The 27,646-nt window shown below is 49.1% G+C and overlaps 1 protein-coding gene across 10 annotated transcripts in view; it reads left to right on the forward strand.

The window, feature by feature from the left end:
• Positions 1–27,646, forward strand: part of ACACB (acetyl-CoA carboxylase beta) — a 122,081-nt gene that overhangs the window by 10,423 nt on the left and 84,012 nt on the right. The window contains exons 1-2 of one of the 10 annotated variants that reach the window (XM_053206202.1): positions 3,249–3,552; positions 10,946–11,601. In XM_053206202.1, the coding sequence (XP_053062177.1) occupies positions 10,955–11,601 (647 nt within the window). In that variant the 5' untranslated portion in view covers positions 3,249–3,552; positions 10,946–10,954. Of the gene's footprint in view, positions 1–3,248; positions 3,553–10,945; positions 11,602–16,283; positions 17,040–21,368; positions 21,656–27,646 lie in introns of those variants that run through there. The other 9 variants (XR_008291748.1, XM_027044030.2, XM_027044029.2 and 6 more) reach the window with 9 other exon arrangements.

The following is a 27,646-nucleotide window of genomic DNA, read 5'->3' on the forward strand; positions in this document are numbered from 1 at the left end:
CCCGCGTTGGGCTCAGTCCTGACAGCTCAGAACCCGGAGCCTGCTTCCGATTCTGTGTCTCCCTCTCTCTCTGCCCCTCCCCTGCCTGTGCTCTGTCTCTCTCTCTTCTCTCTCAAAAATAAATAAACTTAAACTTATTTATTTATTTTTTTAAACGTAGGCTTTGGAATGAGGCAGAGCAGCGTTGAATTCCGTGTAGCTCCAAGCTGTGTGACTTTGGGCAGGTCACGTCCCGCTCTCTGGGCGCTGGATTTTCATGCCCCATCTGTGAAATGAGATAAGAATACTACTCCCACAGGATGGCTGTGAGGAGTAAATGAGAACCCGAATGCAAGAGTCACGACGACGGAAGGCGTTGTTATATATCAGCTTGCCGTGCTTTTAGCGTTTGTGGTTAGGGAGTGACAGGCGGCAGGTTCTGTTTGAGATGAAGGTTACAATTCTCTTGCTCTCCCTGGGCATTTCTGCCCCCAGGGTAGGGAAACATGACCTCTCCCCAGCACAGTGCCCTGGCCCGATCACAGAGGTAGGTGATATCCTTGCGTTGCCCCCTCCTCCGCTGTCACCTGCACCGTCACGCATCGTCAGATGTGAAAACAAAGGAGTGGCCTTTGTTTTCTTGTTTACTATTTGTTTGTTATGAACCAAGTGTTCATAATAGAACACTTTGCTGCTTGCTGTTCCGGCTTTAGTCCTTTTGGCAGAGTCCCCATCTGTAGCCAGCAAAGTTGTTAATCCACCATCTAGCACGGTGCCAAGGGCAGACTCTGCTTGAGACGTCCTGCCCCCCGTAGCAACCTGGCAAACTCCTATTGATTCCTCAAAGGCCCAGGGCACATGTGTCTCTCAGCTGTCCCTTGTGCCCATCACCACCCCTGGAAGGAGTTCTCTCTCAAACCCCCTTCCAGATCCGGCTGTTCCTGATGCTGGGATCCTGGCGGCGAGATCTTGATTTGAAAGACTTTATTTGAGCGGGACTCTCCTGTGTCCCCCAAAGCCTTTCCTAGGAGAGGAACCCCAAGACCACCGAGAAGCAGTTCTGTTCTTCGTTTCTGGTTACATTTTGGTGCCTCGGCAGTGGACGCAAGGATTCACACACTAGCGCACAGCTCTAAGAAACCAAGCAGCACTGACAGTCACCTCTCGGATCCGCTGACTTGGGGGACCTTTCTCAGGGCTTACGGAGGGAAATCCTGCCCAGGCAGGAAGAACATGTGAGGATTAAGGGCATGGGCTTCCAAGGGAGGCCACCTGGGTCCTGCAAGTGTGAACTCGGGGGTGACTGAGCCTGTTCCCTCACCTGCAGAGGGGAGTGAGATGTGGCACCTGTTGCAGACGGTTGCAGGGGGAGGCTGATGAGACGACACGTATGAAGCTCGTAGCACACGGGCTGTGACGGACCGCGTGCTCCCTACACTCTAGTGACAGACAAACACACCCGGTGACTTATTAGGAATTGCTTCCAATCCCCTACAGCGTTCTCTGACATCTCCTTTCTTCCTTCCTTTAACCCCTGTGATAGCAAGTGAAGAAAGAAAATCCCTTTCTAGGGGCGCCTGGGTGGCTCAGTCGGTTGAGCGTCCGACCTCAGCTTAGGTCACGATCTTGCGGTCCGTGAGTCCGAGCCCCGCGTCGGGCTCTGGGCTGATGGCTCAGAGCCTGGAGTCTGCTTCCGATTCTGTGTCTCCCTCTCTCTCTCTGCTCCTCCCCCATTCATGCTCTGTCTCTCTCTCTGTCTCAAAAATAAATAAACGTTAAAAAAAAAATTGAAAAAAAGAAAATCCCTTTCTAAATAACATAAAATGTGACCCCTCTCAAACAACAACAACAAAACCACGCAGAATCCGCGGGAATATCCCCCATCGAATCAGGGAACAGAAGAGAAGTCAATTCAGCCCTGGCCTAGGCTGCCGAGGCCCCAGATTTCTGCCCTTTGGGAAAACATCTGCCCTGCCGTGACCTCCCTAAGCAGCTTGGGGCTGGGAGCTGAGGAGCTGGTGAGTCCTGGGACTGTCCCATAGGAGTCTGCCTGTCCCATTTGGGCCGGCCGGTCTTCTGGGAGTGGCCCCGAGGCCTGACCCGCGGCACACTGGCCCCCGTTACACAAATGTGAGTCCATTTGTGTGCCTTTGTGGAGGAGGACCCACAGCTGAAACAACACTCATGGTCACCTGCCTCATTCTTTGCATTTTGCCGCACCAAGAAGGGGAGGGCTGTGTTTAGTGACTAAACAGATCTTGGTTGGTCCTTCCAATAATCCTCTGAGGTGGGCGAGGCTTTTCCAGACGGGGAACCTCAGGTTCAGAGAGGGAATGTGATTTGTCCGAGATAGCACTCCGTGGGTGGCGGGGTCTCGCTGCGCAGTGACTCGTGCTGCCCTGGACTCTCGGTGCGGTCATTCGTGGCGGTCGTCGGGATGAATTGCATCCGGCACTGGCTCAGTTCCCCACGTGGGATCACCTTGGACTCTTGGCACTCTGTCTCGCGAGGTACGCACGTCCTTACCCTACTTTGTAGATGAGGATCCTAAGTATTGCCCAAGGCTCACCCTGCTTGTAGGTGGCAGAGCTGAGGTCAGCTACCAGGGCACCAAACATGGTGCCCAAGGGCAGTGGGGTTTTGCGGTGAATGATGTGTTGGTGTAGAAGGAGCCCTGGCCTGGAGCTGGGACCGCAGTGCTGATCATGGCTGTGTTGCTAATTTCACGCGGGACCTCCGACCTCTGCTCATCTATAGAATAAGGACACTCCTTAATAAGGACGTGCTCACCTCCAAGGGTCCCCTCCCAGGCTGTGGGGTGGAGCAGGTGGATTTGGGGGGAGCACGGTGACCCGTGACACCCCTGTTCCTGCAGGCTGGCGTGCAGGTTAAGGTATCCGCCGGTCAGCTTTGAACGCCCGGGCAGCCTCATGCGGCTGGCTCCCCTCACCTGCATGACCTCTGCCTTAGCAAAAGGACATCGGGCCGCCCGCCTGCCAGCTGGAGGGTTCTTGGCCGCCCACACTTTATCCTGACACTCTGCTTCTCTTTCCGTCCCAACGTGGCCAAACCCAGGCAAAGCGTCTCGCAGGTGAGCACATGGGCACAGAAGGTGCTTCTGATCAGGGGAGTGTTTCAAACACAGTTGAGAGACGCAGATTTGGGCCAGAGGTCAATTGTACAAGCAGTGAAATAGGCCTAAGTACGTACAGGAATGTGGCAAGCCGGGGGGGGGGTGGGGGGGTGGCCCTGTGGGCTGGCCAGCCCCAGAGAGCGTAGACAGCCTCCCGAGTAACTGAGTCCGAGTCAGGGGAGGGCTGACCTGAGCACGGACCTTCACGAGTGGCTTAGATCCATGGGGGACAAAGGAGGGCGTGCCGCATGGCTGACTCGAGTAAAAACTCACCCGTGCTGGAGCACCGGCCGGTCTGAACTCCTCCCCCATGGCCTGATGCATGACACCAGCCTCCTGCTGAAAGGTGACACCCTGTGGGCCGGGTTCCCTTAGTCACCCCGTGGGCGCCTGTCAGGACCCACATGAGAATGGAGCTGGCGGCCGTGGCCACCGTGGTGGTAAGTGGAAGCAAACACCCAGGTGCTCTTCCTCTTGGTGGGAGGAAAAATCCGAGCGTGGAACAGAATTGCTGTCCTCACGCTGGCATTCTGCACCCCCTCGGTCCCGCACAGACCTTGCCAGGGAGGGGTGTGTGTTGCAGGGGTGGGGAGCCGTGGGCCAACAGATCCCGACCACCCCGCACCCCCCCCCACTCTACATTTGGTCGCTGCCCCGTGCTTGTAGGTGCCGAGCGGTTTCCTGCGTTCGTTGTGGCTGGACCCATGATTGCTCTGACACCTGGCAAGGTTTGCTTTGCAAGACACATAAATAGCTCTGGCTGTGCTCAGTTTTCGGGTCAGCTGGGCGCTTTCGGCGAAGGGCGACAGTTTGGCATGGCGTGGGCCCCAGAGCTTCACTGCGGGGACTCCTCTGGCCTTTCCTGCCTATGGACTCAAACCGCCTGCGCAAGTGCTCCTCCTGGACCACTGTGCACGTCTGGCATTGTTAGTTTCCATGTCGCTCTGATGCTCCGTCTTCCAGGGACGCGGCCAGGTGTCTGGTTTTACAGTCGGGTGTCCACATGCTGGGGGGTTAACACCGTCCATTTTAGGGAATTTATCTACGTCCACTTTTCATGCTAGGACACTGTGAAAGGTTTGGGTGCGGGGGCCGGATTTGAGTGAAGTCAAGGTCCTGAGCTTCTCTGAGCCCGTTTACTGAACTGTGAAATGGAAGCGAAATGACAACGGCAATGATAATATCCATCACAGTTGTTCTGAGGTTTGAGGCTAGCAGGCACCCTATACTCGTGACGGTGTAATATGTATAAATACTATTATGTTTATTTGTTTATTTAAAAAAATTTTTATTAAAAATTTTTAGTGTTTATTTTTGAGAGAGGGAGAGAGAGAGCAAGAGAAAGCAGTCAGGGGCGGGACAGAGAGAGAGGGAGACATAGAATTGGAAGCAGGCTCCAGGCTCTGAGCTGCCAGCAAAGAGCCTGACACAGGCCTGACACTCTTGCGCAAGAGCCGCTGGAAAGACACTGCTTGTATCCCGGCATCCCCGATAAAGGTCCCAAGATGGAAAATTCCAAAGTCCAAATCCAAAGCCAAATTCCAGCTTGCCTCAAGCCATCAGTTGGTGCTCAGTGTGGGTGCGCGGAGGTATCGTTCATTTTGTACACGCCTTGGGGGTACCTGCAATGTCCCAAGCTGGGCACCAAGATCCCGAAATGAATGACAGTTTGTCCCTGTCTACAAGGGCAGCCGAATTGGCCCAGAGAGACCAGTCGGTGCCGTTTCCATGCCGTGTTGTCTTTGTTTCCATGCTGGAGGTCTGTGGGCTCTCGCACCCTGTCACGCTCTCCTGCCCGGGGAAGGTGTAGGACTCTAACCTAATGGGCTCGCTAAGGGAGCCAGAATAGCCTTTGCAACATTTTTGGTACTGTCCCCTGCCAGTGACTAATTTCTAAATCTGTCCTAAGGGCATGCGTGAGCCAGCAATTTCAGGACTCTGACCTTTCTCGCTGGTACTTTTTATTTATTTATTTTAAAATAAAAAAAAAATTTTTTTAACGTTTATTTATTTTTGAGACAGAGAGAGACAGAGCATGAACGGGGGAGGGTCAGAGAGAGAGGGAGACACAGAATCTGAAACAGGCTCCAGGCTCTGAGCGGTCAGCACAGAGCCCGACGCGGGGCTCAAACTCACGGACCGTGAGATCATGACCTGAGCCGAAGTCGGATGCTTAACCGACTGAGCCACCCAGGCGCCCCTCGCTGGCACTTTTTAAAACTTTCTTGAGAACTTGCTATGTGCAAGAGTGGAGTCCCCAGAAGGACCTCACCATGGAGAAGCAGGAGGGAGGGAGGGAGTAGACCTGGGGGTCTGTACCCGGTGGTGGTCACCCGAGAGCAGTTTTGTCCCCTGAGACGTTTGGCGACGTCTGGAGACATTTTGCATCGTCGCAGCTGAGGGAAGGGGGTGCTCCCGGCGTCTAGTGGGTGAAGGCTGTGCGCCCTACGATGCGCAGGACGGCCCCCACCACGGAACAGGGAACGTTCCAGCCCCGGAAGCCAATAGTGCCGCGGTTGGGGAGCCTTGGGGAGAGAGCAAGGCGAGGGGATCAGAAAACTGGGTGCTGCTGTGAACAGGCGTGTACCTCTGCTTGTTTCAGTCCCCGCTTTCAGTTTTTGTGGGGCTACGTCTAGGGAGGGAAAGCCCTGGGTCAGAGAGCAGTTCCATGTTCAAGTTTTTGAGGAGCCACCGAACTGTTTTGCACGGCAGCCCCACCATTTCCCAGTGGCCCCAGCAACGTACAGAGGTTCCGGTTTCTCCGCGTGCTCACCAGCCCCTTGCTGTTTTCTTCCCTCCGCCCCCCTTCCTTCCCCCCTCCCTCCTTCCCTGCTTCTCTGTCTCTCTGATTGCAGCCATCCTTGTGGGTCTGAAATGGTACATGGCAGTATATTGATTTGCATTTCCAGAACGACTAAGGTTGGATCTCTTCGTGAGCTATCGGCCATTTGTATATCTGTTTTGGAGCAATGTCCGTTCGTGTCCTCGGCTCATTTTAAAATCAGCTTGTCTGGGGGGGGCACTTGGGTGGCTCAGTGGGTTGAGCGTCCGACGTCGGCTCAGGTCACGATCTCGCGGTTTGTGAGTTCGAGCCCTGCGTCGGGCTGTGGTGCCGACGGCTCGGAGCCTGGAGCCTGCTTCCGTTTCTGTGTCCCCCTTTCTCTCTGCCCCACCCCTGCTTTTGCTCTCTCTCTGTCTTTCAAAAATGAATAAACAGAACAAAAAAATTTTAAATCAGCTTGTTTGTCTTTTTGTTGCTGAGTTGTAAGACTTCTGTATATGTTCCGGATGCTAAACTGTTAGCAAATGTGTGATTTACAAATATTTTCTCCCCTTCGGGAGGCTGTCTTTTCACTTCCTTGGTAGTGCCCTTTGATGCATAAAAGTGTTTAATTTGAATGAGGTCCAATTTATCTACTTTTTTTTTATGCTCATGCTTCTGGTGTCACATATGAGAATCCACCGCCAATTCTGAGGTCACAACGATTTGCTCCCATGTTTTGTTTTAAATTTTTTGTGTTTTTTTTTCAATTTTTTTTAATGTTTATTTATTTTTGAGAGAGACAGAGACAGAGCTTGAGTGGGGGAGGGGCAGAGAGAGAGGGAGACACAGAATCCGAAGCAGGCTCCAGGCTCTGAGCTGTCAGCACAGAGCCCGACGAGGGGCTCGCACCCGTGGACCATGAGATCATGACCTGAGCCGAAGTCGGACGCCCAGCCGACTGAGCCACCCAGGTGCCCCAAATTTTTTTGCGGTTTTAGTTGTATTTAGGTTGTTGACTCATTTTGAGTTGAGTTTTTATATGGTCTGAATTAGGAGTCCTGTCGTAGACTCTGGGTCTAGAGTACTTTCTTGTCCAGCAAGAAAGCAGGACGCAGGATTAAAATGCGAGAGATGGCTAATGTCCGGGAAGAGACAAGAGCCCCAATTAAGGGTCCTTGCTCCGTTTTTATTAGGATCAGAAGGCTTACAAACGTGATGATGGACATGCGCAAAGAGATAATAAATCTGTGAACATTAACTCATGGGTGTGAGGGAAAGAGGGTTTTGAAGATATACAGTGTTAGAGGTTTGGGTCAATATAAAACAAAATCCTGGAGACAGGCAGATGGTTGTTCAGAGCAACTTTACCCCGCAGTGGTCTATAGCCCTATTTACCTATTTACCTAATTTGGTTCTTCCTTCCTGTGGAACAAGCTTTCTGCTATAGTACTAAATTGGGGGGCATATCTGCCCTGAATACCTAATCTTACTTACCTCATATACCTTTGTGTTGGAGCCTTTACCCCGCCCTCTCTATACCTATTTAACTAATCTTGTTTACCCAGACATGGGTGTGAGCATCTGTGGCTTTCTAATTCTTTATGCCTTGTTAACCCATCGGTGCAAGCCTGGGGAATCCCTAAGCTTATTCCCCACAGAGTCCAACCTCATTCTGTCGCTTGTAGAAATCAGTTGTCTCAGAACCATATGTTGAAGAGACTATTCTTTCCTCCTTGAATGGTCTTTTTTTTTTTTCTTCAAGTTTGTTTATTTTCTTTAGTAATCTCTATACCCAGCGTGGGGCTTGAATTCACGATCCTGAGATCAAGAGTCTCATGCTCTTCTGACTGAGCCAGTGAGGCATCCCCCCACCCCCCACATTGAATGGTCTTGATATCTTCATAAAAAGTCTATGGGCCATAGATGCATATGGGTTTATTTGGGGACGTTTAATTCTAATCCATTGATCTATATACCTGTTCTTGATGCCAGTGCCACACTGTCTTGACCGTAGTTTTACAGTAAGTTTTGAAATCAGAAAGTGTGAGTCCTCCAACTTTGTTCTTTTTTAAGATTGCTTTGGCTATTGGTTCCCCTTGCAGCTCCATATGAATCTGCTTATCGTTTCAGGTAGTATGGCCATCTTAACAGTAGGAAGTCTTCCAATCCATGAACATGGGATGTCTTACATTTATTTAGATCTTCTTTAATTTATTTCAGCAATGTTTTATACACCAGCATTGTACACGTCTTTCACCTCCTTGGTTAAATTTATTCCTAGATATTTTATCCTTTTGGATGCTATTGTAAATGGAATTGTTTTATTAATTTCCTTTTCAAATTGTCCATTGTTGGTGCAAGAAACACAATTAATTTTTGCATATTGATCCTGTATCCTACAAATGTGCTTAATTTGTTCATTACTTCTATTAGGGTTTTGTGTGTGTGTGTGGATTCTTTTTTCTTTTTAATTTTTTAAATTACATGTATAGAGAGAGTGCAAGTGGGGGAGAGGGGCAGAGGGAGAGAGAGAGAGAGAGAGAAGGAGAGAAAGGGAGAGAATTTTAAGCAGGCTCCATGCTCAGCAGAGAGCCTGATGAAGGGCTCAATTCCACAACCCTGGCATTATGGCCCGAGCCAAAATCAAGAGTCAGCTGCTCAACCAACTGAGCCACTGAGCCACCCAGGGGCCTCGTGTGTGTGGATTCTTCAGGATTTTCTATACACAGGCATCTCCTGCTTTTTGAAAGTTCACATTATGCCACTTTGTTTTGTGAAAGTACCTGTTTTTGCTAACTGGAGGAAATCTGAAGAGGATTTTTGCTTTTAGGAAAAAAAGTGGAAAAGTTAAAATAGCCAAGCTGCTTTGGTGAGAACCACACTCAGCACCTCAGCACCAAAGCCACCATAGCTTTGAACTGTGTCTGTGACCATCTGAGTTTTGTCTTGATTTATGTTGTGTATCCATTAGCAAGATGTGTCCTAAGCTACCAGAAAAGCCTAAGAGAGGTTATTTTATAGGCCTGGGAATGCTCAAAAGTGTTTTCTTATCAATTAATGGTAATTGCTTCTTTGCTTTACGCCATTTCAACTTATGAAAGTTTTCAGAGGAACCTCTCTACTTTTGGATAGCGGGGAAACCTGTATAGGATCATGCCGTCTATGATTAGAAATGATTTCAGGTCTTCCTTTTCCGTTTGAATGGCTTTTATTTCTTCTTCTTGTCTAATTGCTTTGGCTAGGACCTCCAGTACAATAGCAAAATAGGTGAAATAGGTGAAAAGCGGGCACCCTTGCCTTGTTCCTGATCTTCAGGAGAAAGCTTCCGGTCTTTCACCATTGACTATATATTAGCTATAGGTTTTTCATAACGTGCCTTATTGCATTCAAGTTCCTTTCTATTCCTACTTTTCTGACTTTTTTTTTTTTTTATCATGAAAGGGTGTTGGATTTTGGCCAAATGCTTTTTTTTTTTTTTTTTTGGTGTTCATCGAGGTCATCCTGTCAGTTTCCACTCTGTTCTATGGATGTGGTTTGTTACATTGATAGATGCTGAGCCACCCTTGACTGCCTTTTCTGTAAAAAGAAACTTGATGACCTTAAAGGGAAAAAACCTCCTGACCCTGTGTATTACCTGGAAAATACCCTGATGACATTTCAACAGTTTCTGTTGCCCAAAGTGCACAAGAAGTACTCAGGGTCGTGCCGTTCTGGGAAATCTTGAGAACGTTTCTACTTCCCTTAAGAACATAATATTGAATTCTAAAAAGACAAAACCTTTTTAGATACTATATTGATGTGTTTGAGCTTTGTGGTCCTGTTTTTTTGTTTTTTGTTTTTTCTAAATGCTTCTACTGTATCCCTGTGGCAAATTGGTTCCGAAATTTCAACACGTTCAGGTCGTATTTTTGTTTGTTTGCTTTTTAACAATCTTTACTTCAAATAGCAATGATTGACTCCATTAATAGGGCAGAGTTAGCGTGGAGGGAAGAGGCATGGGTTAGAAATCAGAATATCTGAGTTCATGCGTTTGGCAAAATGACTTTTTGTCTCTTGTTAAGCTCGCCCTGTTTACTGGACACTGTTTTAGACCCTGGAACAGAACAGACTCCCTTCGGTCTTGCTGGGTTTTCATTCGGTTCTAAGCACACTCCATCCCGGGCATACTAGCGCTAGGAAGAAAATAAGGCAAAGTGCCCTTCCCCTTACAGAACCATGATGACGATTGTGACAGTAATACAGCTATGATGGCGGTGGCGATGATAAGATAATGGCGACAGACGTAACAGTCCCTTTACATCTACGAATTGGAATATGTAGAGTCTTCTCTTTTCTTTCTAGGTAACAGCTTTATTGAGAGATAATTCATATGCCATTCGGTTCATTCATGTAACCTATATACTTCCGTGGTTTCTAGTACATTCCCCAAGTACATTCACTACAGTCAATTTTAGAACATTTTCATCCCCCCAAACACAACCCTTGTACCCTCTATCCCCATCCTACTAGCCCTAGGCAACCACTCACCTTTCTGTCTCTATGAATTTGCCTGTTCCGGGCATATCAGATACATGGCGTCATACAATGTGGTCTTTGGCACCTGGCATAATGTTTTCAAGATGCATCCGTGTTGTAACGTGTGTCAATGCTTCAGTCCTATTTTATGACCAGATAAGACTCCGTTGTATGGATGGATCACCTTTTGTTTACCCATTCTTCAGGTAACAGACATTTGGATTGCTTCCACTTTTGGGGTCTTAGGAATCTATAACGGGATTCATAACAGGCATGATCTACTCATCTCTTACGTGCACGTTGATGATTTACGATGAGCATGTGTTAGTGTCCCTAAATGAGAGGTGAGAAACGGACATCCAGAGGCGTTCATGAACATGCCTAGGACCACAGAGCGTGTTCTATGCAGAACCACTCTGTCCACTGCCTTTCCTCTCTGGCACGGCCAGCTGAACCCACAGAACCCTAGCTTGCCCCTTGCCCCGCGACCCCTTTAGGGTGGGAATAACTCCATTATGTAGACTCTAAAATGCCTTTCCTTTTTTCCCCTACAGATTTTCTGAATGACCTTGCTTCTTTTTCTAACTTGTTTGATTTTCTCCTGCTTGACCTTCTCCTGGTTAAAATTCTGGGGGGAAATGACAGACTCCAAGCAAGTCACCAAGAGCACACCCGAAGGGAGCTGTAGCCCAAGCCAAGCGCCTTTTCCAGCCTCAGACAGCTCAGGGGAGCCGCCGCAGAAAGATGATAACAACGGCCCTCTGCCAGAGACTCCTAACCGGGCTGAGCCAGCCTCCCACAGAGGTGCCGACGATACCGATCAGCAAAGAACTTCCGGGCCACCCCCACGCCAGAATCCCCCAGGAGACTCCCTTTCCTCTGATGACACCTCCCCAGCGCCCCAAGCCAATGCAACAGGGACCGCAGACCTGAAGACCCCAGATACCGATGGCCCGTCGTCTCCAGCCAAGCCCCAGGGCCCGCGAGCCAGACCCCTCTCCAAGAAAGATGAGAAGCAGGAGCACATCAAGAGGCAGCTGATGACCAACTTTATCCTGGGCTCCTTCGATGACAACTCCTCCGATGAGGACCCCAGTGCCGGCTTGTTCCGAGAGTCTCCCCGGAAGGGCAGCCGGGCCAGCCTGGGGACTCTGTCTCTGGAGGCTGCTCTCACTGCAGGCGAGCCGGAGAACCCCGTCCCCACCATAAGGTAACGTGCCCTGTGTCCTTCTAACTGGGAGGCACAGGAGACTGTCTTTGTAGAAAGAACTTAGCCCAGTTGGGAAGCCAACCTTGAGTGTGACCGGTTGTAATTTAAGCCGAATGAGCCAAGGCTGACAAGAGCCATGCGGGATGGGATGATGGGGGCTGGAGGGAGGGACAGGTTCCCTGCCTCCTGAAGAGACCTTCGTTCATTTGTTCCTTGATTCTTTCAACAGGTAACTAAGCACGGAGGCACATGCCTTCCCCTTAGGGATGCCTTCAAAACAAAAACTCAGATACTGTAACCGCATCCAGCAATTTGTTGGAAACAAATGCCCATAGGCCCGTCACAGGCGGGAGTGTCGAGCCCGGGTGTGCAGTTGGTGGCTTTGTTTGTTTCTGTTGTTGCTGTTGAGCTTTGCCGCCTCCCTTCCGGGCGACAGAATTGCAAACAGAATACGGTAGTTCCAGGTGGAAAACTCAGGAAACACAGACAAGCAGAGAAAAGAGAAGAGCCACCAACCGTAACTTGGCCAGGTCCTCTGCTTTCCTTCCAGTGTCCTTCCCTCCTTCCAGTCTGTTCCTTTCTCCAGGAGGTAGAATCCCACTGGCTGTTGGTCTCAGCGCACCTCTTGTACTCTCTCTCTCGAACGTGAAAAACTTGGACGAGGAGGTGGCTTCTTCCATAGGTGCCCACGTTCCCAGGGAGCTTAATTTGCGCTCTGGTGACAGGAAATAGAAGGTAGAGAGAGACAAAATGCGAGTATTCCCTGTACTGACCGTCCTCAGGGGGAGTTCAGTTTGAGGTTCCGGAAGGGTTAAAGGAAGGGAGGGCTTTAGGGTCTGGTACAAAGAGCAGTCATTGGTGTTGGAAGCAGAGCTGGTTCCACCTGGGCTCTGCCACCCCCCACTGTGTGCCCTTGGGTATGGCATTCGCCTCTCCTGGCCTCAGTTCCTCATCTGCCAAACACTGACCTGATTAAATGGCATAACGATTGTAACGTATGCAAAGACCGGTACATAGTAGGTACTTAATAAGCCCCCGATTCCTTCATAGCTCCTCCCTGTGGCTTGCTCTTTGTCCCCCCAACACCCACTTCACCCACCACTTCACAGTTTATATAAATTATCCATTGATCCCTTAGAACAACAGCACAAGGCTGGCGGTGGGTCCCCATTTTACAGATGAGAAAACCAGGGCTCAGATCCGTGGTGCCCACCCGCCCCCCCCGCCACCCCGCCCTGGCTACTGTTGACCCTTTTGCTCACATCCGTTGGTCCATCTTGGGTCAACTCTGAAGAAATATTCAGGGGGGAGCCTCCCACCCCCCTCCCCCCCAAAACCCTTCAGAGTGTTGCTTTGCAGAGAGCCACTGCTGTGCTCTCCCTCTTCCACAGGGTGGTCATGCCTCTTCCCCGGGGCCCCCAGGTCAAAAGCCCAGGCCACGTTCAGATGTGGGCAGGTGGCCTGCAACCAGCTGGAGGGGTGAGGAAATGAAGCCTGACTTAGAGAAGGCCAATGTGTGGGTAAAGTGCCCCTGCTGGAGTCCGGGGAGTTCCCTTTATTAATATTATTCTTTCCCGGTCAGCTGCTAAATAATCTGCACCCTCAGGCAAATCCCCTAACCTTCCGGGGCTCTGTTTCTGCAAAATGGAGGTAGGGAGTAGGGGTTTTATTTTATTTTTTTTTGCTAGTCCTTCCAACCTTCCCATTTCGCAGACAGAAACCTAAGACTGGGGCGGGGGGTGGTTTATTCCAAGGGGCTACACTCAGGCAGAAGCCACAGCAAAGGCATTGATAGGTCTGCGGATCTTCCCTGCTGGTAACAGGTTCTTCACAGACCGTGTGACCTCTGTGTCGCTCCAGAGGTCACCTTGTGGCCCATGCTGGCGTCTTCCTGCCAGGCCACCAGCCAGGAGACTGGGTAGAGAAACGGCACATGTTTAATTCTGTGGCGTGGGAGGAGCTCTTTTTGAATGATCTCAGATAGTCTTTGTCTTCCCCCTGTGCCCTCGCCATCCCAGAAAACTCACATTTGCTGTTCCCTCTGAACTGAAATGGCCCCCATTCCCTCCTCCACACCCCCCTCCCCCTGCCACCGTTTCCTTACACCTCCCCCCAGGACCTACTTCAAGGCATGTGACCCTCTTGAAATTCTTAATAACTTTTCAACAAGGGTTCCATGTTTTCATTTTGCACTGGGCCCTGTGAATCCTGTAGCCTGTCCTGCCTGCCCACCAAAGTCACCTCTTCTGCTTTTTTTTTTAAGTTTATTTATTTATTTTGAGGGAGAGAGAGTGAGTGCGGGAGGGGCAGAGACAGAGGGAGAGAAAGAGAATCCCAAGCAGGCTCCACACTGTCAGCACAGAGCCCGACTGGGGGCTCGAACTCACAAACCATGAGATCATGACCTGAGCCGAGATGGTGTTGGATACTTAACTGACTAAGCCACTCAGGCACCCCCGAAGTCACCTCTTCTGAAGGGTGTTCCCTGTCCCCAAGCATTCCCCATGTGCCCCCGTTTCTTGATTGATTGCTCTGATATGTTTTCACAACTCATAATCATTCCTGAAGATTATGTCATTAATTTCCTTGTGTTGACTTGGTTGTTACCTGTCTCCTGCACTGAGGGCAAGGTCCATGAAAATGGTGCCACGTAGGTCTCCAGTTTTCCCCACCGACTAGCCTAGTGTGGGTTCATGGTAGACTCTGAATAAATATTTGCTAAATGCATGAATTCAGTGAGGAACCTAGGCTTGCCAAAGACAGAATTCTGCATTCCTGGGGCGTGCAAAACACTTCATGAATGAATCTGGGAAGGAAGGAAGGAAGGAAGGAAGGAAGGAAGGAAGGAAGGAAGGAAGGAAGGAAGGGAGGAAGGAAGAAAAGTGGGAAGGAAGGAATAAATGGATGGATGGATGGATGGATGGATGAATAGACACTTTGCTGTTGCTTTCAGCAGCAATAGCATTTTTGTTTTCATAAAACTCTTTTTTGTGTAAATCGTATGATTTTGTAGACTAGTTCCATGGTTAAGCCCTAATTTTTCTTCTGCATTTAATATGGTTGTACAATCTCCCTGTTCCCTCCCATCTTCCCAGCTGGCAAGGGCCGGCTGAGATTATGGACCCGGTGACTTCGTGCTGTCTGTTCAAGTCCCCTCCTCATCTTCCCTTTTGGGTTCATCTCAGGCCAGGTGTTGGGACTTGGCTTTTCTCTGGACTTGGAAATAGTCCCCAGATGGCGGACTTCCCACGCAACCCTTAGAGAACAAAGCTGGTGAGAACATTACAAGTGACAAAATGCTCACGTGCTGTGAAATGAAGGTTCTGTTGACTTTGGTCAACAGTGGCAATGTGATTAGTATACAGTGGGTCTGGGGTAAGATGCCCGTTCAGAGCACTGCTGCCCTGATACTTCTCTCCTGTGGGTGCGTGTGTAGACTGAATGGGTGGGATAGGACAGGTTCAGGATTGCACAACTGTAGTCCTGAAAATTAAAGTTATGACCCAGGGGGCGCCTGGGTGACTCAGTTAAACGTCCCGCTCTTGCTTTTGGCTCAGGTCACGATCTTACAGTTCATGAGATTGAGCTCTGTGTCAAGCTCTGTGCTGAGTGTGGAGCCTGCTTAGGATTCTGTCTGTCTCTCTCTCAAAATAAATAAATAAACTTAAAAAAAAAAATAAACTTACGACCTGGAAATTCATTAGTTGGTGGTGAACTCATTTAGCAGCAAAATCCACCTTGAATAGATGTAAAGTTGTTTGTAGTGTTTATTTATCCCATTTTGTGAATATTCATGGCTTCTGCTGCTGAAATAGTAACATGAAAACGTATCATGTAAAGCTTTACCATCACCCCCCAAAAAAGTTCCCAAATTCCAAAGCATATTGAGTCCTGGGAGTTTCAGATAAGGGATTGTGGACACATGAATGTAATGTGCTTAGATTTCTGCCCAATTAGTAAGCACAGAAAATGAGGGTGCTTAATGTTTGTGTGCATGTGTATGTGTGTGTGTGTGTGTGTGTGTGTGTGTGTGTGTGGCTGGAAAGTCTATAAGGAATGTGTCAAAATAGTTAATAATCATTGTTTTTATATGGTGCAATTATGAGTCATTTAAATTTTCTTCTGTGTTTTCTGACTTTTTGCTGTAGATATTGTTACAACAAGTGTGAACAATGTTTAATAATAAAACCTTATAAAAATATTGGGGGGGGGGGAAGTGAACCAGTCATCCCACTTCCTAGATCAAAAGCTGAAGCCCTGACCCTCAGGGGTCTGTCAGAGGTCTCTGATATCTCTATCAGAGATAATCATAGGCCCTCAGTGCCATTCGAGCCCGGACCCTCAGCAGGTGCAGGTCAGAAAGCAGGGAGTCTGCGAACTCCCGGTATTGATGCTTAACCTGGGCTCCAGCAGAGATGCCTCCACCCTCCTCCTAACCCGTTCTTGGCCTTAGTGAGAAGAATGAGGCAGGGGAGGCAGCCATTAAGCTCTGTGACCTTGAGGATGTCACCTACCCTCTCAGGGGGCTGGACTGGATGCTCTGAGATCCTTTGTGGCCCCAGCAGCCTTTGCTTTTGTTTCTTTGTGTGTGGAGCCGGTGCATGGTGGGGGGCAGGGGGGCGGTGCTGGAAGAACGGAGGTGGGGGGGGGGGAGGGGGGAAGAGAGCTTGGGGAAAGTTTGTTAATTTCGAACCATTTTCTCCTGGGCCGGTTGCCCATGGATGGTCTGGGTCCTCCTAGGTAAACATTAGGACAAACTCAGAGATGAAACGGTCCAGTGGAAAAGCTAAGGTTTGTCCCATCCATTCATGGGCTTGGGAGCATTTATCATAGGCCTGCTGGTTGCCGGGCTCTGTGCAGGCACTGTGGATGCTCAGATGGCCTCAGAGAGGCCAGGCCAGGCCAGGCCAGGAAGGAGCCTACGAGGCCACTAGCCCAGAGAACTTCCCATCGTGGGCAGAGAACTTCCCACTGCGCATGCTTTCTCCTCCACTCAGCTGTCAAGTGCCCCCGGGGCCGAGCCGTTAACCTTTCTGTGCCTCAGCATCCTCCAGAACGAGGTCACAGTGCTGCCTACCTCACAGGCCCGGTGCCACGCTTAGCTGAGCTACTGTGAGCCCACAGTGCCATGGCATGATCACTGTCATTGGGTGCCAAGCACAGTGGTCATAGCAAGGGCCCAGGCCCCGCAGGCAGACAGGTCTGGCTTCGGATCTCAGACCAGTCCCATGAGCTCTCTCAGCTGCAATTTCCTTCTCCGTCGAAGCGGGGCAATGCTGGTGTCTACCTCACAAGTGTGCTGAGATCACGGGAGAAGGAGTGGCGGGTGTGGGTGGCCCAGGGGCTGCCTCGGGGGCCGGCCACTGAATGGGCATCTTCCAAAGCTCTCGCCTGTGGCCATGGCTCTTCCCAGGCCCCTCCGGGCGCACATCCTTAAGGTATAGCAGCCTGTGTCCGCAGGGGAGGAAGTGGAGGGGGGCAGGCGAAGTGTCCCCAACAAAATGGTAGAACACAAGGCAGTCCACAGGGTGCTTTCCCAACCACTCACTTCCCTGGTGGGAGTGCTGAGTTCAAGAGAGGCTTCTCAAGACAGACCGCAGAGCCCAGGGAGGCGAGTGTGGGTCGGTGGGGTCTGGACCGCAGTGAAGGGACACCACAGGCGAGCACCCTGACACCTGGGACCTTGCTGCACTTCTGTCCCAGATAACGTCCTGGGTGGGCTTGCATCGGGCCTCTTCCAGATCCTTCCTGCTCATGATCTCCCCTCCGTATCTCTTTTCCTCTGCTCCAAGTAGCGAGCAGGTCATAAAACTTTAAATTGTCTATAAATATTTGTTATTTGTCCCTCAGTGAAATGCCATGGATCTTTTGATAATGTTTTAATTTACTTATTCCTTTATTGATTTAGGGGGAGGCTGGCAGAAACCCCGTTTTCAACTCTTTTTAGCTCCTAAGATGTTTTCTGGGAGGGTCGGGGGAAGGGGGTCTCTGTTTTCACATTGTTTCATTGGTGGACTGGATATTGAGTTTCGGAAGAGGCTGGCTATTAATACAGGATCCAGAGAAACTAAACATTCCTTTCTCTCTCTCTTAAATATCTGGATCCCGCTTTATTTTTATTTTTATTTTTTTAAAGTTTATTTTTTTATAATGAAAAAAATTTTAATGTTTATTTCTGAGAGAGAGAGACAGGGTGCAAGCGGGGGCGGGACAGAGAGAGAGGGAGACACAGAATCCAAAGCAGGCTCCAGGCTCTGAGCTGTCAGCCCAGAGCCTGACATGGGGCTTGAACCCACAAATGGTGAGATTGTAACCTGTGCCGAGGTTGGACACTTAACCAACTGTGCCACCCAGGCACCCCTTAAGTTTATTTATTTATTTTGAGAGACAGAGTGAGAACAAGCAGGGAAAGGGCAGAGAGAGAGGGGGGGAGAGAGAGAGAGAGAGAGAGAGAGAGAGAGAGAGAGAGAGAGAGAGAGAATCTTAAGCAGGCTCTGCACTGTCAGCACAGAGCCCAATGTGGGCCCAGTCCCACAAACTGTGAGATCGTGACCTGAACTGAAATCAAGAGTCGGATGTTCAACAGACTGAGCCACCCAGGGGCCCCGTCTGTATCTTAATTTAGAAAAATCTTTCACTTCTGCTCTATGCTTAATGGAACATTTCCTCCATCACATATTGAAAGGGATTATTTTAAATTATTTTGTTAATGTTTCTTTATTTTTGAGAGAGAGAGAGAGAGCTTGCACTCACATGCAGGGGAGCAGGGGAGGGGCAGAGAGAGGGAAGGACAGAGGATCCGAAGCGGGCTCTGTGCTGTCAGTGGGACTTGAACTCACGAACCATGAGATCAAGACCTGAGCTGAAGTCAGACGCTTAACGGACTGAGCCCTCCAGGTTAATGCCCCAGGGCATTATTTTGTTTTTGTCTGAATGAACGCACTTGGTATATGGATGGTTTTACAGATGAAGTGGAGAGAAGAGGTTTGCTCGGGGTCACAGAGGGCACAGGGCCAGGCTTGAGGCCGCTCACGGCTCCGGAATTTCCACTGTGCTGCTAGTCACTTGTACGTGTACCATTTCTTGTTTTTGCGTGTGCCTTTCGCCATTGACCTGGCTTTTCCCTCTGCCATACCAACAAGTTAAATTTAGCCTCTGATGAGCCTGAGCAGAAGGGCTTGTAACACGAGACTGCATCTACAGCCAAGTTTGAACTGTCATCGAAAGCACAGTGACAATTGTTTAGAGGAGATGTTTGTATAAAGGCGGGTACCGAGCATAGGGGCGTGTGTTATTCTTTCCTTCCGATCGTCTCTTCCCTAATAAGGCAGGCAGAGAAAAACCCAAGTCGTTATCACTCTGATGACGTGCCAAGCGCGGACATCTAAGTGAAATCCTTTTCTTGAGAGCCCCCACGTGAAAGCGAGCTGTGTTATGACGTCTCTCGGGCTGGGTCGGCGGAGAAGTTAGCATCACCACGATGTCCAACAGGTGTTGGGGTTTTGTCACTAGAGGATAAAAATCCAGAGCGATGCAAGTAAACCGATTCCAGCTCTTTCCCACTTGATCCTTACTGACTTGGGGTCTTTTGAAATACTTTCATTTCCTGATTTTAATTGTTTTCCCTATTTTGAGGGGAATATATTACATTTGGGTCATGTCGGGGATGGATTTGCAGGGGGGAGGGGGCTGGTTTGAAACTTTAAAAAAATGCACCAGCCTAAGGTGGAGTTTGTTTTGGAGGAAGGAAAGACAAGGCCGTGGAGAACATTCTAGAAATTCTGAAGAGCTGAGAATTGTGTTCACCTGTTTTATGTATTTATTTCTTAATCCCCTTGTTGAAACAGTTGATATCCGGCTAGAGCACAGCAAACTGGTGTCCTCAGGCAGGGCTGCTTCTACAGCTCCTAGGAGAGGTCACTGCTGCCATTGTGGCCATATTTGCAAACGTTTCCATTAGTTTTTGGCTTCTTGCTTTGCTGTGAACGTGGGCTACATTTATTATCATTGCAAGATTTTGTAGGCAGTGTTTTGGGTCCTTTTAACTTATGACAACTACTTGGAGAAGTATTCATTCATTTATTCTACCTGGAATCAGTTTGCGTGGGTTCAAGGCTCCAGCTCTGTCACCCTTAGGAAATGTACATCTCTGGGTCGTGTTTCCTTATCTGCATTATGGAAATAAAAACGATAGGATTGTTGGGCACCCGGGTGGCTCAGTCCATGAAGAATCCCACTCTTTTTTTAAAATTTATTTTATTTTATTTTTTTTAGCGTTTATTTATTTTTGAGGTAGGGAGAGACAGAGCATGAACGGGGGAGGGGCAGAGAGAGAGGGAGACACAGAATCTGAAACAGGCTCCAAGCCGTCAGCACAGAGCCTGATGCGGGGCTCGAACTCACAGACCGCAAGATCATGACCTGAGCCGAAGTCGGACGCTTAACCGACTGAGCCACCCAGGCGCGCCCCAAGAATCCCACTCTTGATTTCAGCTCAGGTCAGGATCTCACGGTTCATGAGTTTGAGTCCCGCGTCGGACTCAGAGCCTGCTTGGGATTCTCTCTCTCCCCTCTTTTCTCTTCCCCTACCCCACTAGTGCTCTCTTCTCTCTCTCTCTCTCTCAAACATAAATAAACTTACAATGAAAAAAAAAATAAAAACAATAGGATCGCTATTAAATAAGACAAAGGCACAAGAGAGCACTCAGGGTATGCTGGTCTTAGCAGAAAGCTTATTTTTTTAAGAAAAGATGTATTCATTTGAGTGTGGCTGACACACAATGTTGCATTCGTTTCAGGTGTAGGACATAGTGATTAGACAAGTCTATATAGTTATGCTCTGCTCACCACAAGTGTAGCCACCATCTGTCACCATACATCACTACTACACTATCACCGACTATATTCCTTATGCTGTCCCTTTCATTCCTGTGACTCATTCATTCCATAGCTGGAAGCCAGAAAGAAGCCTTTTTAGGGTCTCAGGGCAGCTGGGGTCTTCCCTGCCTTGAAAGCACTCACTTTACCAGGTGACCCATGTGGTCCGAAGTGTGTGTTGGGAGCTCTCCGTGGGGACAGAGGGACCTGGAACAAACTTGTCCCTGGGAATAGAGGTGAAAGAATGAGCAAAACCAGGAACTTGGAAGCCAGAAGTTGACCTAACTTAGGGGGCTTTTACCAGGCACTGTGGTGACATCTGACTCATATTTTAAGGTTTATTTATTATCAGAGAGAGAGAGAGAGCGCGCGCAAGGGAAGGACAGAGAGAGGAGAGAGAAAATCCCAAGCAGGCTCCACACCATCAGCTCAGAGCCCAAGGCAGGGCTGTATCCCCCTAACCCTGAGGTCATGATCTGAGCCGAAATCAAGAGTGGGGCTCTCAACCGACTGAGCCACCCAGACGCCCCTGACTCCTATCTTAAATAAACCATATTTTCCACCACTTCCCTAGCGGGTGTATTCAAGCACTTGTGAGTTTTGCCCAGCTGCCAGTAGCTAGTGGGTGCCATCCTGGAACGCTTCTACTCCAGTCAGGCGAGCTGGGTAGGAAAGCAGCCAAGAGGGTTTTTGTTTTTTGCGTTTTTTTTTTTTTTTTTTTTTTTTTAACATCTCCGGCCGTCGACTCCCGGCGCCCAAGGTCAGCGGTGGCTCCGTGATTGGCCGGCGCGGGGGGGCGGGACCTGGCCGGCGGGGATAGGGGGCGGGGCTCGGTGAGGGGGCAGGACCCTTCTGGGAGGAGGGGTCCGCTTGGGGGCGGGGCCTCGGCGGGCGCGTCCGCCCCGGACACTTGCGCGCAGGACTCATTTCGGGATGGAGGAAGCTCAGCGCTTGGGCCGGCATCTGCAGGTTGCAGCACAACCCGGCCCGAGCCGCTCTCGGACCGCGCCTCCGCCTCCCTGTGGCTGCCCTGCTGGGCCCCGGGACCGGGGTCCGCTTCAGGGGGTCCAGGGGTGCATGCTCGGCATTCCGGAAGGAGCCGGGTGGGATTGGTCGGCGGGCAGGTCAATATGAGTCCTGCCAAGTGCAAGGTCTGTTTCCCTGATCGCAAAGTAAAGTAAGTAAGCCTGCAATTCTAATGACCGTTATCTTTTGCAAACTTACGCAGCGTGTCCCCCCCGCCCCTAGTAGAGACAAGCTGTGTGACCCCTTCGCTCCACCTCCTCTTCCCCGCCCCCACCAAAGAAATGCAGACTTCAGTTTGGCCGCTGGGGAGATGGAGACTGCGTTGCAAAACCCGGGAGGCTGGATTTGGCGGTGATGTTGTTTGGAAGGGGGCGCTCAGAAACACAAAGGTGGACCCGCTGGCGGGGGTCCGCGCTTTCCTCCTCTTCCTCCCCTTTGCTTTGGTGAAGCCTTGGTTGCGGAAGGCAGGACTTTGGAAATGATCGCGAAGCCCGGGGCGAATCAATGTGCATCTGAGCGCGCATCCCATTTAAGGTTATTTTCTGAGCAATTAGTGCAGGCATTTCTGTGCCCCAGTGCTTCCTAGCCCCACCTGCTTGATTTCTTGTTTTCATTTTATTGCACTTGAAAAAATTACCAAAGTCACGTTCTGTTTGTTGTTGAAAAGTCAGAAAATTCTAGATAAGCAAAAAGGAGGAACAAAAATCACCCTTAACCACTTCTCCCCATGCATCCCCGCCCACCCCATGATCTTTATTAACAGTTGCTGGATAGTTAGTGCAGGGAAGTGAGGTCACTTGGAGCCAGAAGGACCTGGTTGTTTGGGTTCAAGGTTGGGGGGTTCAGAGAGGGCAGGAGACATGCCCCAGGAAGGAGGCTGACCTTGAAGTTCTCTGGTCCCTCTGCAAAGCAGAATAACAGAGCCTTTCGGGGGACCCTCCTTGGATTGCTGAAGGCAAAGGGCCTGCAGACGGGCACCGGTCCCCTGTTTGGATCATGGTCTTTGTTGTACACTGAACTTTTTGTAGAGCATGTTAGTCACATTTCTACCCCCATCTAACCCCTCTGGCAAAACCCCTCAAGTCCTCCGGTGTGCCCAAAGCTGGCCATGTGGCCTACAAAGGATACATTTTTTTTTTTCCTGATCTGTAAGGCTATTTACACAAAAGTTCAACATACGAATCTTGAATCACATTGAATCGAAACCACCTTAAGCTGAAAGAATAAACCTGCAAGAATTGGAATCCCCCCATTGCAAGTGGCTTCGCTGCCACGGGAATGCTGCTCAGAACCAAGGCCAGCTGCCTGGTTGAAATGTGGGTTGTTGATTGGTGGTTCTCGCCCCCACCTGCATGTTAGAATTTCCTGCGGGGGGGGGGGGGGGGTGGTGCTTTTGGAAAATGTAGATGCCTGGGTGATCCCTACTCCCCCCCACCCCCCCACCCCCAACAATCCTTCCCATCCTGGGGATGCTGAGTAATTAGTCCAGGTGGGGCCTAGACATCAGCAGTTTTTAAGGCTTCTCGTGATGGAGTGCACAGTCAGGGCCGAAAAGCACCGCTTAACTCAGAGTTGGTGAACTGTTTCCATCAAGGGCCAAATAGTAAATATTTTCAGCTTTTGTGGTCATATGGTCTCTGTTACACATACTCAGCTCTGCCATTTACTGCCCCAGCAGCCACAGATAATACATCATGATTGAGAGGGCCTGACTGTATTCTAATCACACTGTATTTATGGACACTGAGGTTGAAAATTCACGTAATTTTCTCATGTCACAAAGTAAGATTCTTTCAACCATTTAAAAATGTAAAAACCAGGGGCACCTGGGTGGCTCGGTCAGTTGAGCATTCAACTTCCGCTCGGGTCATGATCTCCCGGTTCGTGAGTTCGAGCCCCACATCAGGCTCGCTGCTGTCTGCACAGAGCCCGCTTCAGATCCTCTGTCCCCTTCTCTCTGCCCCTTCCTCGCTTGCACTCAAAAAATAAATGAACAGTTAAAAAATAAATGGAAAATAAATAAAAAGGTAAAAACCATTATTCGCTTGTGGGAGGTACAAAAGCATGTGGCAGCCTGGCCTAGCCCAGGTGGCCATCCCAGGAAGCACTGGGCCGGTGGGGAGGGGGACAGGAGGCCTGAGAGATTTCCAAGGGTCTCTGTGTCTGGGAGCCCAAAGATGAGTTCAGAATTATCAGCCTTTTACTAAGCCATGCAATGTCCTTTCTTCCTTACTTGCTTGGTGAAAATAGTAAGTAAATGACTTTACTTCCATCAGGTCATCGGCTCTCAGCAGTTACCATCCCTATTTTACAAAAGAGAAAGGAGAGGTAGGGAGGCAAGGGCTGGTTGATGTCAGGGCCCAGTGGCCCCATACTGGGCTCTTCCCATGGCTTCCCTGTGGAGAGGCCCCTCAGCTTAAGGTCTTTACTGCCCGCAAGGCCTAGTGCTGAACCCTGAACACACACTCAAGGAGACGCAATTAATGTTGTTAATATTTTCATCTTATGAGGGAACTAAGAGACACCTGCTAAAGCAACTTTCCCAGGATTACACAGGTCAGGAATGGTAAATTCTGCATTGAAAGTCTAGAAGGATGGCTCTCACCTACGATTAGATCTATTAGAAACCATTAGGGTTTCTCAGCTGAGGCACTGCTAACGCGTGGGGCCCTGTAATTCTTTGCGGTGAGGGGCTGTTCGGAGCATCCTAGAACATTCAGCAGCATCCCTGGCCTTTACCTACTAGATGGCCACCCCTCCTTCATTGTGACCACAAAAAAATGTCTGCAAACATGGCCATGTGTCTCCGGGGGACAAAACTGCCCCCAGCTGAGAACCCAGTGGTATACACATCGCCTCTCAAATATAAGTGCTTGTTTTTTCAAGTCCAGACAATAGAGATACTCCCATTTGTCTTAAATATCTTCCTGCCTCAAACTTAGATTCAGAAGGTCAGAGTCAGATTGGAAGCCCACACTTGCCGTCTGTGTGACTTGAGGTCATCGGGCCTCTCGGAGCCTCAGTTTCCTCACTGTGAGCAGGAAATGGTGGCCTCCCCTGCACGGGGCTCTGGGGATTCAGTGAGAAGCCCCCTGTGTCTGATTCATAGTGACACTTGAGATGTTTATTCCTTCCCTGCGGGTGTTTTCTGCCTGGTCTTGTGCCTGAGCAGCTGACTGTGTTTGGTGTTTGGCAGATAGCTCTGTGGCCTAGTTGATTGCACCTGAAGCCATTTCCAAAGTCACCCTGGAATATTTCAGCCCTCACACTTGCCTTGGAACAAATGCCGGTTGACGGTCGGCCCTCCAGAGCCAATGTTGGTTGGCCTCCAACTTTGTCAAAACGAATAAAAATAGCCACTGGCCTGGAGACTGGGTCTGAAACAAGGCCCCTCCGGCAGCATTGTGTGTTCACCCGCCTAGTTAGTTGTGATGGGCCGCGACCCACCTGATGGCGGGGCTCTGTCGCCATGTTTGAAATCAAAATGGCGGCCGGGAATGGTTTTTCCAGGCCCCAAAATGGTGTTCTTCTCCTGGATGACTTTTTGTTGTTGTTGTGCTTTAGGTCAGTTTGCTAGAGTTTTAGTGTTTGCGTGCATGGAAACGGGATGTCTGAGACTATCTGAAACCAAAAGATGAAGCCAGCCAGTCGGGGAAGGCTGTAGATAAGAGTGGGGGGTCGGGGAGAGCGGATGGATGGGGAGCAGACCCTGGGCAGAGGAGTGGCTGAAGCGTTTCCTGGTGAGGTTGGGAGGTCAACAGCCCCTGATCCTCTTGGCTTCACTGCACTGAAATGATAATACAGAGTTTACTGTATGTCAGATGCCATTTTTTACTTCCTATATATTAACCTTTAAACCTGGTGAAGTACGTGTTAATAACCTTATCTTACAGTTAAGGATACTGAGTGCCTTGCCCCGTGGATGACAGAATGGCTAGGGCTCAGCATCCCTGTTAACAAAAGTCATAGCTTTTTTTTTTTTTCTTATTGAAAATAATTTATCGGGGCGCCTGGGTGGCTCAGTCGGTTAGGCATTCGACTCTTGATTTCGGCTCAAGTTGTGATCTCACGGTTTCATGAATTCGAGCCCGCGTCACCGCAGTGACAGCGCAAAGCCTGCTTGGAATTCTCCCTCTCTCTGTCCCTCTCCCGCTCACTCTCTTTCGGTCTCTCTCAAAATAAATATGCTTAAAATTTTATCACTGCGGGAAAACCACCCATAATTGCTCACCATTTTGGCGTCTCTTTCCCTAGATCAGAGGCCTGCAGGTTAGGGCCCTCAGGCCACATCTGCTTGTTTTTGGAAATATATAAAGTTATCGGAAACAAACTGAGCTCCTTGCTGATTGATGGGATGTAATTGGCAAGACAATATCTGCCCTTCCAAAGTACCCTTGTAAGTCCTGTTTTGTTTCAGTAGTTCAGCCCTAGGAGGTTCTAGAAGAAAAGCTGCTTGCAGTTTATTTATTTATTTAAAAAAAATTTTTTTTAACGTTTATTTATTTTTGAGACAGAGAGAGACAGAGCATGAACGGGGGAGGGTCAGAGAGAGGGAGACACAGAATCTGAAACAGGCTCCAGGCTCTGAGCTGTCAGCACAGAGCCCGATGCGGGGTTCGAACTCACGGACCTCGAGATCACGACCTGAGCCGAAGTCGGCCGCTTAACCGACTGAGCCACCCAGGCGCCCCATGATCAATCAGTTCTTCACCAAAAGTTTGGTCCCCTGAACCCACTCATCCCTGCCCTCGCCCTGCCTGGTGACACAGCCACTGGACACACCTGTGGGTGGTTAACTTCTGGCTTAATTCCTGGCAGATGAATGTCCCATTGCTGCGTTACAAAAGTGGACTGAATATTCGCGCCTGATTCTCTTCCAAGCCAGGAGAAGGTCCTGTCAACCTCCCACTAAATGACAGCAAAAGAGATTTTTATTTTATTTTATTTTATTTTATTTTATTTTATTTTATTTTATTTTATTTTATTTTATTTTATTTATTTTATTTTATTTTATTTTATTTATTTTGTTTTATTTTATTTATTTTATTTTATTTTATTTATTTTATTTTATTTTATTTATTTTATTTTATTTATTTTATTTTATTTATTTTATTTTATTTTATTTTATTTATTTATTTTATTTTACTTATTTTATTTTATTTTACTTATTTTATTTTATTTTACTTATTTTATTTTATTTTACTTATTTTATTTTATTTACTTATTTTATTTTATTTTACTTATTTTATTTTATTTACTTATTTTATTTTATTTATTTTATTTTATTTTATTTTATTTTATTTTATTTTATTTATTTTAAGTTTATTTATTTTGAGAGAGAGAGTGCAAGCAGGGGAAGGGCAGAGAGAGGGAGCGGGAGAGAGAGAATCCCAAGCAGACTCTTCACTGCCAGCACAGAGCCTGACACGGGGCTCTATCTCATGAACCACGAGATCCTGACCTACATGGAAATCAAGAGTCGGATGCTTAACCGACTGAGCCACCCAGGCGTCCCTAGATTCTTTTTTTTTTTTTTTTTTTTTTAAAGAGATGGAAACCATCAAGGCTGGCAGGACAGGAGATTAGCGATACTATTTTGGAGGCCCCAAAGCAGGTGAGCCAGCAGTAACTGGCTTAGCAGAACCAAGAGGGCTGAGTCCTAAAGCAGCCGTGAGGACGGCTGAGAACTTACTGGATCTGCACCCTGAAAGGCGCAGGGACTGGTGGCATCACGTGCCTGTGCGCCTGGGGGTAAAGGTGGGGAGGTACCAACGTAAGAATTGGGTACAAAATGCCCAGATCTTGTCTGCTTTGCTTGGCAGGGGTTGTCCACTCCCACCCCCACAGAAAGCAGGCAATTCGTTCCCTGGAGAGGGAAAAGTAGAGGGTCTTGGCGCTGGGGACCGATGGGCACGGTGGAGGGTGTGGGACCTGTATCCAAACACGACGATCAGGGTCCGTATAGGTTATAGGTGTTGAAACCTTCCCTGCCCCCCATCCCAGACCTTCCTGCCACGTTCACCCCCCCACCCCCCCTCTTCCCAGCTGCTGGCCAATTGAGAGTTGGACCCTTGAAAGAAGACGACTCTAAGTGTACTTGGGGTTCCCTGGTACACAGCAGCCCCCCTCCCCAAGGTCCCGA

This window comes from Acinonyx jubatus, chromosome D3, assembly GCF_027475565.1.
Source record: "Acinonyx jubatus isolate Ajub_Pintada_27869175 chromosome D3, VMU_Ajub_asm_v1.0, whole genome shotgun sequence".
Lineage (NCBI taxonomy): Eukaryota > Metazoa > Chordata > Mammalia > Carnivora > Felidae > Acinonyx > Acinonyx jubatus.